Source organism: Haemaphysalis longicornis, unplaced genomic scaffold (genome assembly GCF_048455015.1).
Source record: "Haemaphysalis longicornis isolate Haplotype H1 unplaced genomic scaffold, Haemaphysalis longicornis Haplotype H1 scaffold_6, whole genome shotgun sequence".
Taxonomy (NCBI): Eukaryota; Metazoa; Arthropoda; class Arachnida; order Ixodida; family Ixodidae; genus Haemaphysalis; species Haemaphysalis longicornis.
Genome location: NW_027526407.1, coordinates 27,574,636 through 27,588,417, shown reverse-complemented (window position 1 = coordinate 27,588,417; position 13,782 = coordinate 27,574,636). Strand labels below are relative to the sequence as shown.

Genomic DNA, 13,782 nt, shown 5'->3' with positions numbered 1-13,782 from the left:
AAGAGCACTGAGTTTCATGCGTGGTTCCGGTGACAGACCACTGACGGCTGCAACAAACGAGTGCGTGAAAAGCTAAATGGTGGCATATCTTTTTCTGTATATGTAGGTCACGACATTAACACTTGTACAGGCAAATCTAAAATCGAGCAAATTTGGTTGCAGCAAAAGAAAACTTTTGGCGTGCTCTTTCCCAGCATTCAAATGAGCTGTATAGGCACCACCGCTTGAACTCCTCAGTAGTGAAACGCTGCTCCTCTTTCTTTTGGTGCAACAGAGCCAGTCTGCGTGAGTAATTTATATTCACAGAGGGAATGTTACAGGCACGCAAAAATGCGTCTCAGTGTCAAACAGACTGCACCTGTGACGTGACATTCCGCGGCTGTATATCTAGAGTTCGAACCCTGTGGTTCACAGGCTGAGCAATAGTTGCTTAGCATTCCACCTCATAGCTTCCGGCCAATACTGGCAGCAACCAAACGAGTAGGTGGTCTCAAATCGCCCACACCAAGTGGTGTAAAAGGCACAGTATGAAATCTTCTGCACAAAGTCACGACGACCGCATGCGCATATAGCGCACATACCCTGAGGCAGAAGCCGTCCGCGTCCCTGCAGTCGGAGTCGGCCGTGCAGTTGTCGCCGACCTGGAAGGCGGTGCTGGGGACGTCCACCTGCACCTCCTTGGACACTGGCGTCCCGGACAGCGTGGCGGTCACGTTGACGCTTCCTCCGCGCGCGTACTCGTGCCGGCGGAGGCGGATGACGCTGCTGAACTGGCGCCGGGGCCCTTCCACGAGCACCTTGGCGACGGCGTGGTGGCGGACACGCTCGCTGGACCAGGCCACCACGGTGCCGCCGTACGTCACCAGGTAGTAGCTGATCTCGAGCAGCTCAGACTGGGCCCCCGGTGGAGAAGAGAAAAGGGCGGCAGTCAGTGTCTTCTCCTGAGCTATCAGGAAGGACAGTTACGCCAGGTGGTGGCCAGGCACGCACTCATCCTGGATGAGCGCCTCAGACGCCACCGTCGCTCTCCTCCTCCCCGAGGAGAGGGGGCTTCGTGATTCCGCAGGACAAGGCGTCCCCTCGTGGGGAGATTCCACTTCTCAGCAGAGGGTTGCGCATGCATGCGAGCGAGATGCAGAAAGTATGTCGAAACAAAATAGGTACTGTGTGTGCTCCACTAAAGGAAAATGCGCCTACAGGGGGAATAAGATGCCTAGCTGTTTTGTTAAACAGCAAGAACTGGATGGGTCTGTGGTTTGATGGCCCGCTTGCAAGTGTCCGCCTCTTTGCAGTGAGTGTGCATGCGTTCAGCCTAACTGAAGAGCTGAAAGCAGTGCCCGTCCGTGTCCGCGTACTATATTTAAGTTTTTCAGAATGCCTTCAAACTCCCCCAACGTACTCTGTGGCGATGAAACCGCCACGTCCTTTTGGGCCGTGTTCTTTTGCACCATTGTTTTGGAATTTAGCAATGGCGACAATATTGGTGGCAGTTATGGCAATGCGTGTGACATGGAAAAATGCGTCAGTTAATGAGAACGTGCCAACGGTGCTTCTGGCAACTCTCATCACGCCGCTTCTACTATTACTTGGAATGCATGGCTCGCTGGCTTGTGATTGGTGACTTTTACTATATGCTGTATACAGGGTGTTGCGACGATAATTGGAACACTTTAAAAAAAAATTCCTGAGCAAACCACCGCTCTGTTCGCGCTCAAACTTGCCACGAAGGTCGCATTTTGTGGTCTATTTTGTTTGATACCGAGAACAACGACGGTACTTACCTGTGTATTCTGAAAATAAATAAAAACGATTTTCGCCTATGGGAAAATGGCGGCTGATTTGGACGTGCGAGCCAACGCAAGTTGATGTTGGGACGACGGAACCACCTTGGGTATGCAGAGCGAAACGCACGTTTGGGATTCACGGTAGGAAGGAGCAAAATGGTGCAGCAGACAATCAGAAAATGCACCTAGGAATGAGCTAGCTGTTGATCAGAAAACCTGGTTTTCTGGCTTACGCGTCCAAATCAGCCTCCATCTTCCCATAGGCGAAACTCGTTTTTATTTATTTTCAGGATAAACAGGTAAGTACCGTCGTTGTTCCCGGCGTCAAACAAAATAGGCCACAAAATGCGACCTTCGTGTGAAGTTTGAGCGCGAACAGAGCGGCAGTTCACTCAGGAAATTTTTTTAAAGTGTTCCAATTATCGTGGCAACACCCTGTACAAGGTTCGCAGTGAGGCAAGAGGTAGACAGTGGGGCTTTATCTGCCATTCTATGAAAAGGCTGCATGCTTAGTAGCCAAATGAACAGCCTGGATGCTTCGTTAAGTGCATCCGTTCTGTCAGATACTGTTACATCTGGCACAAATTCCTTGCAAATGGGCGGTGTTCATGCGCAAAAGTGCTGAAAACGTGTATGGGCAACAAAGAAAGTTGCGGGACATAACATTTTCTGTCTTTTTATTGTGTGATACGCTAAAAAATTGCGTGCATACACTGATCCACAACCATGGTCGATGGCTGCAATGTGGCATAAGTCATCGGTTTCATAAGAAGCAAGACCCGCTGTAAGGCTGGCTAAGTGACTCGACAGCGTGGTGGTGTTACGTTCAGGGTTGTGTCCGACCCCACTTCCAATATTTTCCCGCAGGCAGCACGTAAGGAGCCCTAAACAGCTCCACCCCGGAAAAACATTTCTGGCTACGTGCCTGGTATAGCGATACCTTCCGGTTAGTATGCCACGTCGCACGTTGGAGAGTTGCATCGGCTCTCTTGGAACCGCTGTGCGAGGCATCGTTGCCTGCGGTGGTTGCTAGGAGCCATCGCACACACAGGAACGCCCCCTGCCCTACCTCTCACGTGTGCGTCGCCACCTCCTGGCCCCTGGCGCAATGGCCGGTCGAAGGGTGCGCCCTGCAGTGTGCGTCAGATGCGAGCCCGTAGCGCGCGTCTGGCGCAGTTCTTTACTTGGTTTCTCGGGCCGTCTAGTCGGCCCGGTCAAGAGGCATCCTGGACTGGGGACGCTTTACCACCGCCCTTTTCCTTTTGCTCCAATAAACGTTTTCTACTACAGTCAAACCCGTTTATACCGAACTGATATATGCCCCACCATTAGTTCGACATATCCAACAGTTCGATATGCTGAACCAGCCTATAACTAGTTTATTGTTACGAGCTCTCAATACGTGGGAATCCCCTTGCCATCCCCGCATGCAGAAACGAACAAAATAGAGTATGTCATTACCATACACAAAACAATCGATTTCTTGCAAATAATAAAGCTACTTTACGCCTTAACTGCCTACTTCCAAAAAAAGCGGTGCTTTTTGTTTTCCCTTTTGTTCTGGCAGCGTCAACTAGCACAGCATTCTTTACACGAGACATTGCTTGCACCAGTTCGAGTCCGTGTCCTTCAATATCGAAGAAATATTAGCGGAGGACATCGGCTGCCGAAAGCACTTCATTAGGCGTCGGACGGCTTTCACTCGTGACATCCTCTGCCTCCACGGTGCTTTTCATCAGCATCACGACGGTGCCCGCGTCCGAGGGGCTTACAGTGACGGCAACGTCGTCGTCGACATCCAGGAAATCTTCGAAGGACACTCCTTTCGGCACAGCATCGGGAATGTTGGTGAGCTGCCGTCTTGGTCCGGACTCACTGACTGGGCGGGTTTCGTCGTGAGTTCCGCGCGTCGGAAACAGTTACGGAAAGTGTCGGGTGTCATGTCGCTCCATATGAGGCGCAATTTCTCAGCCGCGGCCTTTGCTCAGAGGGCGCGGCCAATCAACATCTCAATCGCCGCTCCTAGGCCATGCATTTTGGCGGCCATTCAAGGCACGCCCAGTTCGATATATCAGATGTGAACTTCGTTATAAGGAATATGTTTCACGTGTATTTCCGGAACTGATTTATTTTTGTTCGATATATAGCATAATTCGCTCTATCCGGGTTCGTTATAGACTTGTTTGACTGTACTACTGAATAACCGACCGACCCAGGCAAAATACTGGCCGAAGCGGAACTCATATTCCCCAGGGAGACACGCTCCTATGGCACAACGCTCGCCGAAGTTGGGGTAGTAGTTCCTAGATGGCGCCAGCCGACCTAGAAAACGAGCTGACACGGAGGAAAAAATTAGCGGTGGCTTAGCTCGGCTATGCCAGGATGTTATTAGGTTTCCTGGTTGTCTAGGATTAACTGATTATCATGCTTACTGCTGCTAAAACGATTTGCAATCCAGTCCAGTCACTGCTCCTCGCGCATGCGCAGCACGGCTCTCCAGGAGCCACGTGAAACGGCTATCAAGCGGCTCCGGCGCACCGTCAGACTTGGCTACTGCGCAACGGAGGCGCACAGCTGGGCACGCGCCGGCGCCAGTGCGTCTGCCGCGACTATGACGTCACTCCTCTGGCATGCGCAGACCGGCGAATATGCAGACCCAATTCTCTACACACCCGTACTCTGCCCGTATTTCTATTGGATTGGATTAATCTAATCCAATCCAGTGCTCCTCGCGCTTGCGTAGCACGGCTAGAGTGAACTAGCACGGCCCTTCAAGGTCCACGCGAAACTGCTCTACCTCGGCCAGTGTGGCTTACGCTACAGACAGGCACGGGTTGCGGCCGCGCTATGGTCATATGGTGGCATAGCCGGCGTCGCGCGTCGCCGAATGGCGAGGTTGCGGTGTAGGCAAACGATGCGGGCTCCAAGTCGCTTACATGTTATATTGTCGCGTGTGCTTCGGCGCCTTCACCACATACCCGCTATTCTCCCTGTGGGTATGCGCAGAGGATGTGGCGTGGTGTATAAACGGACCACCGAAGACGACGGCGAAGAAGCGTGCATGCTTGTGCTTTGATCGCCATATCGGACACCTTCGATTCTCGCTTGTGCTGACCTCACCATTTAGGCGTGTCGCCTAATAAAGTCACCCTTCCTGTGCGTAGCCAACTTGCGTCTCCATCTGGAAGGACGCGACAATATTCGCACAGCGTGATACAGACGTAGTCTTTATGACGTTATTTACAGCTCACACGGCAAAGTAATGCGGCCCATTGTCCAACCGGCGTTGCCAGAGCCGCAGAGCGCTGAACATTCCCGTTCACAGCCTGAGCGTGTACAGCTCACATCCCAGGGCTTTTTGGTTCACGCGGTTCTCAACATTATCATCATAGCGGCACAGGGCATGGCCCACGGTTGCATTGGCCAACGCTTCGCGGGTCGCTTCCCGATCCGTGCTTGCGCCGCAGAGGGAGGCGGGACGCGGGCATGCGACGGCGGCCTGACGTTAGGCGGCACGCTTCCATGTCTCATGACGCCAACTGTATACCGCCAGCTTTATGGGCAATGCGTTTGACCGATCGTTTGACTTCGCTCGGCATCTATAGGTTTAACGTCGGGGCTACCGAACGTTAAGCCTAGCAAGGGCGACAGCACATACCCGCAGTAGGAAACTGCTCCAACGCTTTCCCCTGAACTTTCAATTTCTTACTAGCCCCAAAACTCGCACGCTGTTGCAAGCATGGAATAAGAGCATAGTTTCATTGTCAAGAAGCGTACAAAACGCGGCCCAACCACGTTCCGAGCGTGGATTTATTGGCCTTGAATTTCGTTAGACTGTATACCGTGCTTGCCTTGCGTCGCAGACGCGTGCCCCTTCCCGAATGTAATTTTGCACGTCGTAAGATGCCTTGGGGCGGGGGCATACGGTGAAGGGGACGTCACTAGCGGCAGCCATGCACGGCCTGGCACGGCGTTCTGTTTTTCGGTGTTTGGGGAGCGAAAGCCAGGGACAATCCGCGCTACCCAAACCGCGCGAGCAGCAGCAGCCTATAGCTGACCGTGCACTCACCGCGGAGCGAGGAGGCCGCGCGGGAGCCGCGATCCTGGCCGTCAGGCTGAGGGCCCTGGTGAGGCGGCAGCGCCGGACGCCGCCCTTGGAGAAGAAGCTCGTGTCCGGGGTCGGGCAGGCGCACAGGTCGCGGCCGCAGCTGTGGCCCTCGGCCTCGACGCAGCGCTCGTCCTCGAGGCACGGGGGCCGCCGGGGCCCCACGTCGAGGCTCCACGAGACGCCGGACAGCGCGGGCTCGCCACCCCCCGGCACGGGCACCCGGCCCGAGCACGAGTACACGCCGGCGTCGCGGTACTTGAGCGGCCCAACGCGCAGGGAGCGCTCCAGCCTCACCGCCTCGCCGCCGCCGCCGGGGACCTGCAGGACTCCAACACCGACCTCCTGATTGTCGGGCGCTGGAAACGAGGTACTACTGCGGAGGACAGCCTGACGACGCTCATAGCCGCGCTATGCTTGACCGTTATTTGCAGAGAACGCCTAGTCGGTATACGGTGGGCTCGTTGTTACTGCAGTGTGGCACTCCACGGGCGAGAATTTTGTAGCCTCGAGCCTCGGCACTCCTCGGGCACAGCAACTGTGGACTTGTTTAGGCGTGAGCGTAACGCTCATCCCCGGTATCGAAACTGTTCAACTGGCCTTTTTTTGCAACCGCATAGAAGACGGGCTGAGTGCGCTGCCTGGTTGGCCCGATTTAGAGCCACTAAACGAGCTAACTTTAGCGACACTATAGTGTCACTAAAGTTACCTCGTTTAGTGGCTAGTCAGGTTAGGGCTATAGCCCTAACCTGACAGGGTTCACATGTCACAGGAGGGCGGCCGTTCCGCCAATGATGGCCACTCGACATGTCGCGGAACGAGGCGGCATGGTTCTGCAGCCGTTGGATTCGAGGCCGTCGGCGAAGACAAGCACGTGACGCATGCAGTGCGGAGAAACAGCCAACCGGCCGCCATGGACGAGTCGAGTACTCTTAGGGCTGCAAATGATGCAGACGATAAATAATGCGCGGGTTTTAAGTTTCCCAGCGTGCTAATAACCCACGAGAAATGCAACCTGCGGAACACCACCACCTCTCTGGGTGACTGCACCGAAGCACACCGACTCCGGCTCAAAATGAATTTGAGGCCTTGTCTCACGCCCCCTCGATCCCCAGAATAAGCCACAAGCTTCGACGTCAACAGCTAGGGTCTGGCGCCCATGTTGAAGCGCCGTTATCGGAAGTCCAGGCAGGCAATTGCCGAAACGCCCTTCTGTCCTGCTGCTAAGAATCAATTGTCAGACAGGGACACTTATCTGCAGCCAGACGTCGTTCATCCACTGAGCATAGTCCTGCCGCTCTGCAGCGCGGATATTGAGCCTGGCCCGATGCTGTGACCATGCATTGCCACGACGTGCTCTCTGACGTGAGCAGCAGTGCTGAGCGTCTAGAAAAACTCGCAGTTTACACAGAAAGGCCAGCCTGAGTTTTCGCCGTTAGCTACTTGGTCGATCGGATGACCGGTTTGTTTATAGCGTTGTTTGACGTAGTGGCTCTAGTGATTAATGGACGGGGGACGAATGCACTGCGCCATCAAGTTGCACGCCTTGTGTGTGAGCCGGGGCGTCCTTCGAACGCTGTTATCGCTGTTTGCCCCAGCCTACATGCATTGTTTCTCTTTGCGATGTCAATGTTCTTTGCCTTGATTTTGATTTATTGACCGGCCTGGCGATTTATCGATTCTATCGTCTCCTTTTCGCGCTGATGGGAGACGTCATTTCACTCGCCACTTGTGCGCCTTCTGATGTGTGCAACCGTTGGAGACACCTCTTCCGCGCTAATCTGCAGCGAGTCGGCAATGAGGTTTTCGTCGGCTGGAGAGAGGCGGGTTGACAGATGCGGCGGTGTCCACAAAACCGAAGCTTCATTTCCAGTGTTCCGATAATGAGAGAGCGCGGGTTTCCGGATCAGGTTTCGCGCAGTGTTCAGGGCGAGGAGAGAGAGAGAAAGACTTTATTGCACGATCCTGCGTGGGGATGGGGAATCAGGAGACTCTGTGAAGTAGGCGGTGTCCTCTTCCCATTCCTGCCTTGGTTAAGGCCTCGAGGGGTATTGGGCCAGTGGCCCGGCTCGAGCTACTAAGCTTCCTCCAGCCACGCAGCCTCTCCCCCGTACACGGTAGAGCCTGTCCGAAACGGGGGCGTTCGGCGCGGCCTCGACGCTGCTCGTTCCACTCGCTTCCACGAAAGGGGCCCCGGCGCACCTTGCACTGCCGCATGCAGCGAACCTGCAGGAGCATTTCCTTGACGAAAGGGAAACAAGCCACTGGGCGCCCGCGGAAGAGACGTCCGAAGGTCGCCCACTGCACTCGTCCTACTTCCTTCGTCCCAAGCTCTCCTTGTCCGCGTTCGTACGTGGCGCGGACCCATTGCTACCGTGACACACTCTGCGGCACGAAACAGCTGTCCCACTCGGCAACTGTAGGATGGTTAACGAAGTATGTTGTCCTTTGTTGCTACAGTTCAACCTGGATGTAACGAAGTTGACAAGAATTCGTAATTTTTTGTTACATACATGTTTAGAAGAAAACACAAGTTTGGTTCATTCAAAAGATTGTCTCGTTAGAATCATACTGACACCACTTTTAACGTAAACTTCGCTCAAATAAGCTACATAATTAGGAAAAACGGGAATGGTCATGCGACCCACCAGCTCATTTCCCGCAACAGAACCTGTGATGTCACATGAGCTAAGCTCTGCGATTGGCGGAGGCTGGCAGAAGCAGACGCAAATTAGGTAGAGCTTACAAACTAGACGAACGAGCGATTTGCGCTTAAATTTAGGGCACATTCTTTACAAAGCAATAAGAATGATGGGACAAACAGTGGAAGTTACGAAAGCACATGTAAACATAGAAGTACTGATGCGTTCTGCTGTTCGTACTGCGCACAGCATGATTGGTTTAGCTGCACAGCACTACGGGGCTTGGGGTTGTCTCAGACGACACTGGCCGATTGACGCAAGCAACGGTGTCTTACGTGACCCCATTTGTCGAGCGAGCACTGTTTCAGGGAACGAATATTTTCTCCCAGAACAAAAACAAGCCAGGTTTAAATGCGGGCAAAAACAAACCAAACGCTTGCCACGGTATGGTGGCGCCATCTAGGTTACGGAACGTAAAGAAACGCGGGAACAAACCAACACCGCTGTACAGGGTGGAGACAACCTTTGAACGGTCCCGTGCCGCCGCAATTGGGCCAACGGGCTCAACGCGTTATTCTTTTCGTTTCCCACAACACCTAGCAACGCGAAACAGACACTATGATTCGAACTTCTTCAGTAAACCGCGTTGCGGCGATAATTTTAGCGCGGTTTTGACACAATGACTTGCTTCGGCGGCGAGCGAGCAACCGAAAATGGCGGCGCCAGCGTATACGTGTCTCTACCCTGTACGGCGGATGCGTGAATGAAGGTCTTCTAGGCTGCAGAGCGGTCGGTTCCTGTGATGTCATTGCAGACCCCGAACACAAACGATTTAGCGGGAAAATCAAAATTTTAACCTAAATTGTTTAATTTCTCAGTGAATAAAGCACCGTTTGTATCCGGACAAGCGCTGGGGGCACTATAAAACACGAAATCTTTCGAATAAAACCAACTTGCATTTTCTCTTCATGGCTCCTTTAAGGCTCGCGTGAATGAAGCAGAAACGAAACCGCAACGTTAAACACCAGTGATGGCGAATTCGCCCTTAAAGGATTTATTTCACAGTGAAAAACTGCCTGATTTGCTCCTGCTGCTTTCCCACGAACTTAGTCACTACACCACAGCATTTACCCCCGCATTCAAAAACTTCTTATGGGGTGGTGGTAGTGGTGGCTGTATGGGATCAGGCCTGGCTGGATATGCCGGCAGTTGCTCCGCCAGAGCTCATCCTAATTAGGCAATGTTAGTGTCATTTGACCACAAGTCTGCCAGTTCCGCCTCCTGAAGGAAGCTTAGTAGAAGGCGCGACAGGTCTCTGCGCAGCATGAAGTGACCCCCTGGGAAGACGATGGGGCGCAGGGTGCGGTGTGGGGCTGCCAACTTTCGAATCGCGAGAGCATTGCGGTCCGTTCGCCATCATGCTCTGGGCAACACATTACATAGTGATGCACATCCCCTATCACAGCACATGACAAACACAGAGGCGATCGCCCGAGGCCCACCATGCTGTGTTCTTGAGCCGTTCGGATGCGGTATACGTATACACCAAAGTTGCCTCCGATCTCGTGAGCCCCCTCGTGACGCAAGGAATCTCCGAAGGACTTGAAATGTTCGACCACTGTTCGCCTAAAGTCGTTGCAGTGATCGGGGGAACTTTATCAGTAGGGGCAAATGACGGCGCATTCCGTGCCATCTGATCAGCAGTCTCATTGTCCTTGGCGCCAACATGGGTGGAATCCATTGAAACCGCACATTAAAAACCTCGCTGCTGAGTTCTTGCACAAGCCGTAAGGAACGTTTCGTGGGGGTCCCACGCTGCAAAAGTTGTAGGGGTTCTTTCAAATCAGTCAGAATTACAACTTCCTGCGGCTTGTATGACTTGAGTTTCCTCAAAGAAGCCGCGATGGCAATGCACTCGGATTCGGTGGAGGACACCACATGATCCAGGCGTGCTGCCCAGGAAACCTGGGCATCAGGAATGACGTATAAGACCATGGCGGCAATGAGATGGGAAGTTTCCCCGGCCACTGATGGCACAATATTCTTGGAGTGCTAAGAGTAGTGTGCGCATGAGAGGCCGTCCTCAGTGTGCGAAGCCGCCTCATATTATTGCTGTTCCAGCACTGGTTTCCCCTCAACGCGTTATCTGTGTCAGTGACCTCTGCGACGCCATCAAGCGGAGTGTAGAATACTGGCTCTCCCGTATGACCTAGCTCTCATTCGCCGCTCCCTGAGGAACTCCAATCGCTGTCCTCAGCCATTTCCTGTGCCACGCTTCGAGGCGCTCATATTGGAATTTTAAAATTTCAACAACCGAGGCGACAAATTTTGATACGCCAATCCGCCAAACTGTTTATTTTACTTCGAGCCGAATTGGAACTCGTGAAACCGTTACACCAATTGGTTACACAACTGTAACCTAATCATCACTTTTGCCTTTTCACACTTTTCGGTCCAAATTTATGCTGAAAGTGCGTCTTTTCGCTAACTAGATGGTCATTGCCGTGCTCAAAAGTCCTGAGAGTGTTCTCGCTGGGATACTATAGTATCTGGCGGCGACGTACGTTCTTTCTTTCGCCAGCGGAGGCGGCATTTAAAATTAAGAGCTTGTCTTGAAAAGACAACAGTTCTCGCTTTCTGCCAGCAGAACTCATCACCTACAAACCGACGTCACCACAGATGGCAATATATATACGCCTGACTACACGCTGACAGGCAGGCCTAGCACCTCACCGACACCGCACTGACACTGGAACCGCACGGTAGTTTGCGGTGCGGGGGAAGTTCGCTAAATTAGTGCACTTCTCCAGCCGATTTCTCAGAAAAGTGCAAAAAAAAAAGAAAGAAAATGGCTCATCAGCGTAGCGAATTCGTTACATCAAGGTTAACCGCCGCAACGCCTTCGTTACATATAAGGTCGCAAACACATGGGTTTCAATGTGGGGCTGCCAATGGAGAACTGAAAAACTTCGTTAAATCCAAAAAATCGTTACATTGAGGTTCGTTTCATCCGTCGTTTCATAACGTCTGCAATCGGACAAGATCAACGCTGGAACTATTTCATATCCGCTTGCTGCTTCCAGTCTAAAACTCAAAGTGTGGCCTAAAAGAAATGCTGTGCCCGACGCCTTTGTGCTTCCATCCCTTCCCTTGAAAATCCCGCGGATATTCCGTGGATATCCCAATATGATCAAGCTCCTCTTTTCGTTATGAAAGGAGTGCGGAACAATTTGCAGACAGAGTTAGACATAGTCAAAGATCAGATCAGATCAGATTAAACTTTATTGTTGCCACGGGTGGGACCGTTTTCAGGCCGACTTTAGTGTCCTTCCGGCGACGGCAGGATTCATGTAGATCTCTGCGTCATCTTCGGCCACCTGGGCTAGTGAGACCTGGGTCATAGGGTCTGTGCTGAGCAGCGCGGCCTCCCACTGCTCCTCGTTCGTAATTTGTAATAAAATGGGGTGCTTTTTAAGAGTTTGAAGGGGTTTTTCTTCACAGGACCAAATCACGTGTGATAGGTCCGCGTATTGATTGCAAAGAGGGCATCGGTTAGAGTGCAATTCGGGGTAGTAGAGTGATAGGAGGGCAGGGGTGGGAAATGTGGATGTTTGAAGTTGGCGCCATACAACAGCGTGGCGGCGGGAGAGGGAGGGGTCGGGCGGTGGGAAGCGAGCTCTGGACAGTCGGTAGTGATCGAGTACCGGTCGGTAGGTGAGGAGGCGGTCCCTATGGGAGAAGGGTTGAGGATATTCTGCAGCGTCACTGGGCTCTCAGATTACCAGTTCTCGAGCAACCTGGTGCGCCAATTCATTTCCTGGGAGGTCGGAGTGGCCCGGTGCCCGAACAATATTCAAGTAAAAAAAAAAAGAGGTATAGGAATGCAACGCCATTTACTATTTGCGCACCAAATGCTTCCAGCACCGTGGAGCCAAAGTGCCAACAATGGCACCGAATATGGTTGTAAAAAAAAGCATTTGACCATACTTTTGTGGTGTCTTCTGGGATGCAGTCAGTGGATGCATATTCCTGTTAACCCTAAACCTAGACAGGCGGCAATCAGTATTACTGAGACACGCACAGGCTAACACGACATGCACCCCAGCTAGACGATATCCTTTCTCTAAAGGAAGAGCACAAGAACCACCAGCCTGCAAACACTGTGGTGGATATCCTAATCAGCAACATGTCCTATGGGAATGTCCTTACACTATTCCCAGCATTTCTCACTTACACACACCGACGCAGCTGCCACATCCCATTGACCCAACCTGGCTGACTCTCGCCTGCACTTTCGAGGAGCAGCTAGCTCTAGTGCAATACATCAAAATCGCACTAGAGCTGAGTTCAGCATTCACTGAAGACGACCTGTAATTGGGTTGTCTGCACCGCCTTTGGTTCTAAATAAAGTTTTTAGATGCGAAGCATCTCAAGCTCGGGGCTGTGTCCCTCGCTCCCTTGTTGTCCCCCGTCCGCACTCTACTGCGCATGCGCGTCTCTTCAGCCCCGTCAGCGTTTGGGCTGACGTCAGCGCAGTCCACTATTAAAAGAAATAGTTAGGCGGCGTCCGGTTTCGATCCCACGACCCCACTGGCCGCAACGGGAGGTACGTGGCGCTCTTCCCACTGCGCTACAAACCGAGACGGGAGCATGTGCTACGAACGCGCCTTATGCCCTTCACTCATTCACACTACGTCAAGAAGCTACTGATACAACGAAGGCACCCGAAGCTGAACGTCAACGGAAACGACGAACTGAAAACTAATGGGAACTTCAGTCGACCCCATGCATGGCTCCTTCGCATACTACTCGGCTACTCGGGTCTCTCTCTCTCTCTCTCTCTCTCTCTCTCTCTCTCTCTCTCTCTCTCTCTCTCTCTCTCTCTCTCTCTCTCTCTCTCTCTCTCTCTCTCTCTCCTGTTAACTTTTCGTGATAGTATCTGTTCTCGTTTGTATCTATGCTCGCTCATGTTCAAACAGAATCAGGATCTGCTCGCGTTTCTTGACTAAGCACTACACTTTTCTGCCGCGAGTCACAATGCCAGGGGTATTTACGTGCAGGGCAGAGGAGTGCACTTGCGTCACTCGATGCCCGCAGCAGGAAGAATGACTCAGTATATCATCCACCATGCGCCGCCAGATGCCATTGCTTTCTACTCGGTGTTCTCACCCACTGTCCGTCCAGCGCGATTGCAACTGCGGGAAAGGGGTGATATTTAAGTGCAGGACACTTGGGGACTCGCCTTGTCGTC

The 13,782-nt window shown here is 52.7% G+C and overlaps 1 protein-coding gene across 1 annotated transcript in view; it reads right to left on the bottom strand.

Moving 5' to 3' along the window:
• Positions 1–13,782, bottom strand: part of LOC144142949 (uncharacterized) — a 57,652-nt gene that overhangs the window by 14,531 nt on the left and 29,339 nt on the right. Inside the window, exons 3-5 of the mRNA XM_077674777.1 lie at positions 8,004–8,115; positions 5,854–6,248; positions 582–893 (exon numbers count right to left, since the gene is read on the bottom strand). Coding sequence (XP_077530903.1) covers positions 582–893; positions 5,854–6,248; positions 8,004–8,115 — 819 coding nt within the window. The remainder of the gene's footprint in view (positions 1–581; positions 894–5,853; positions 6,249–8,003; positions 8,116–13,782) is intronic.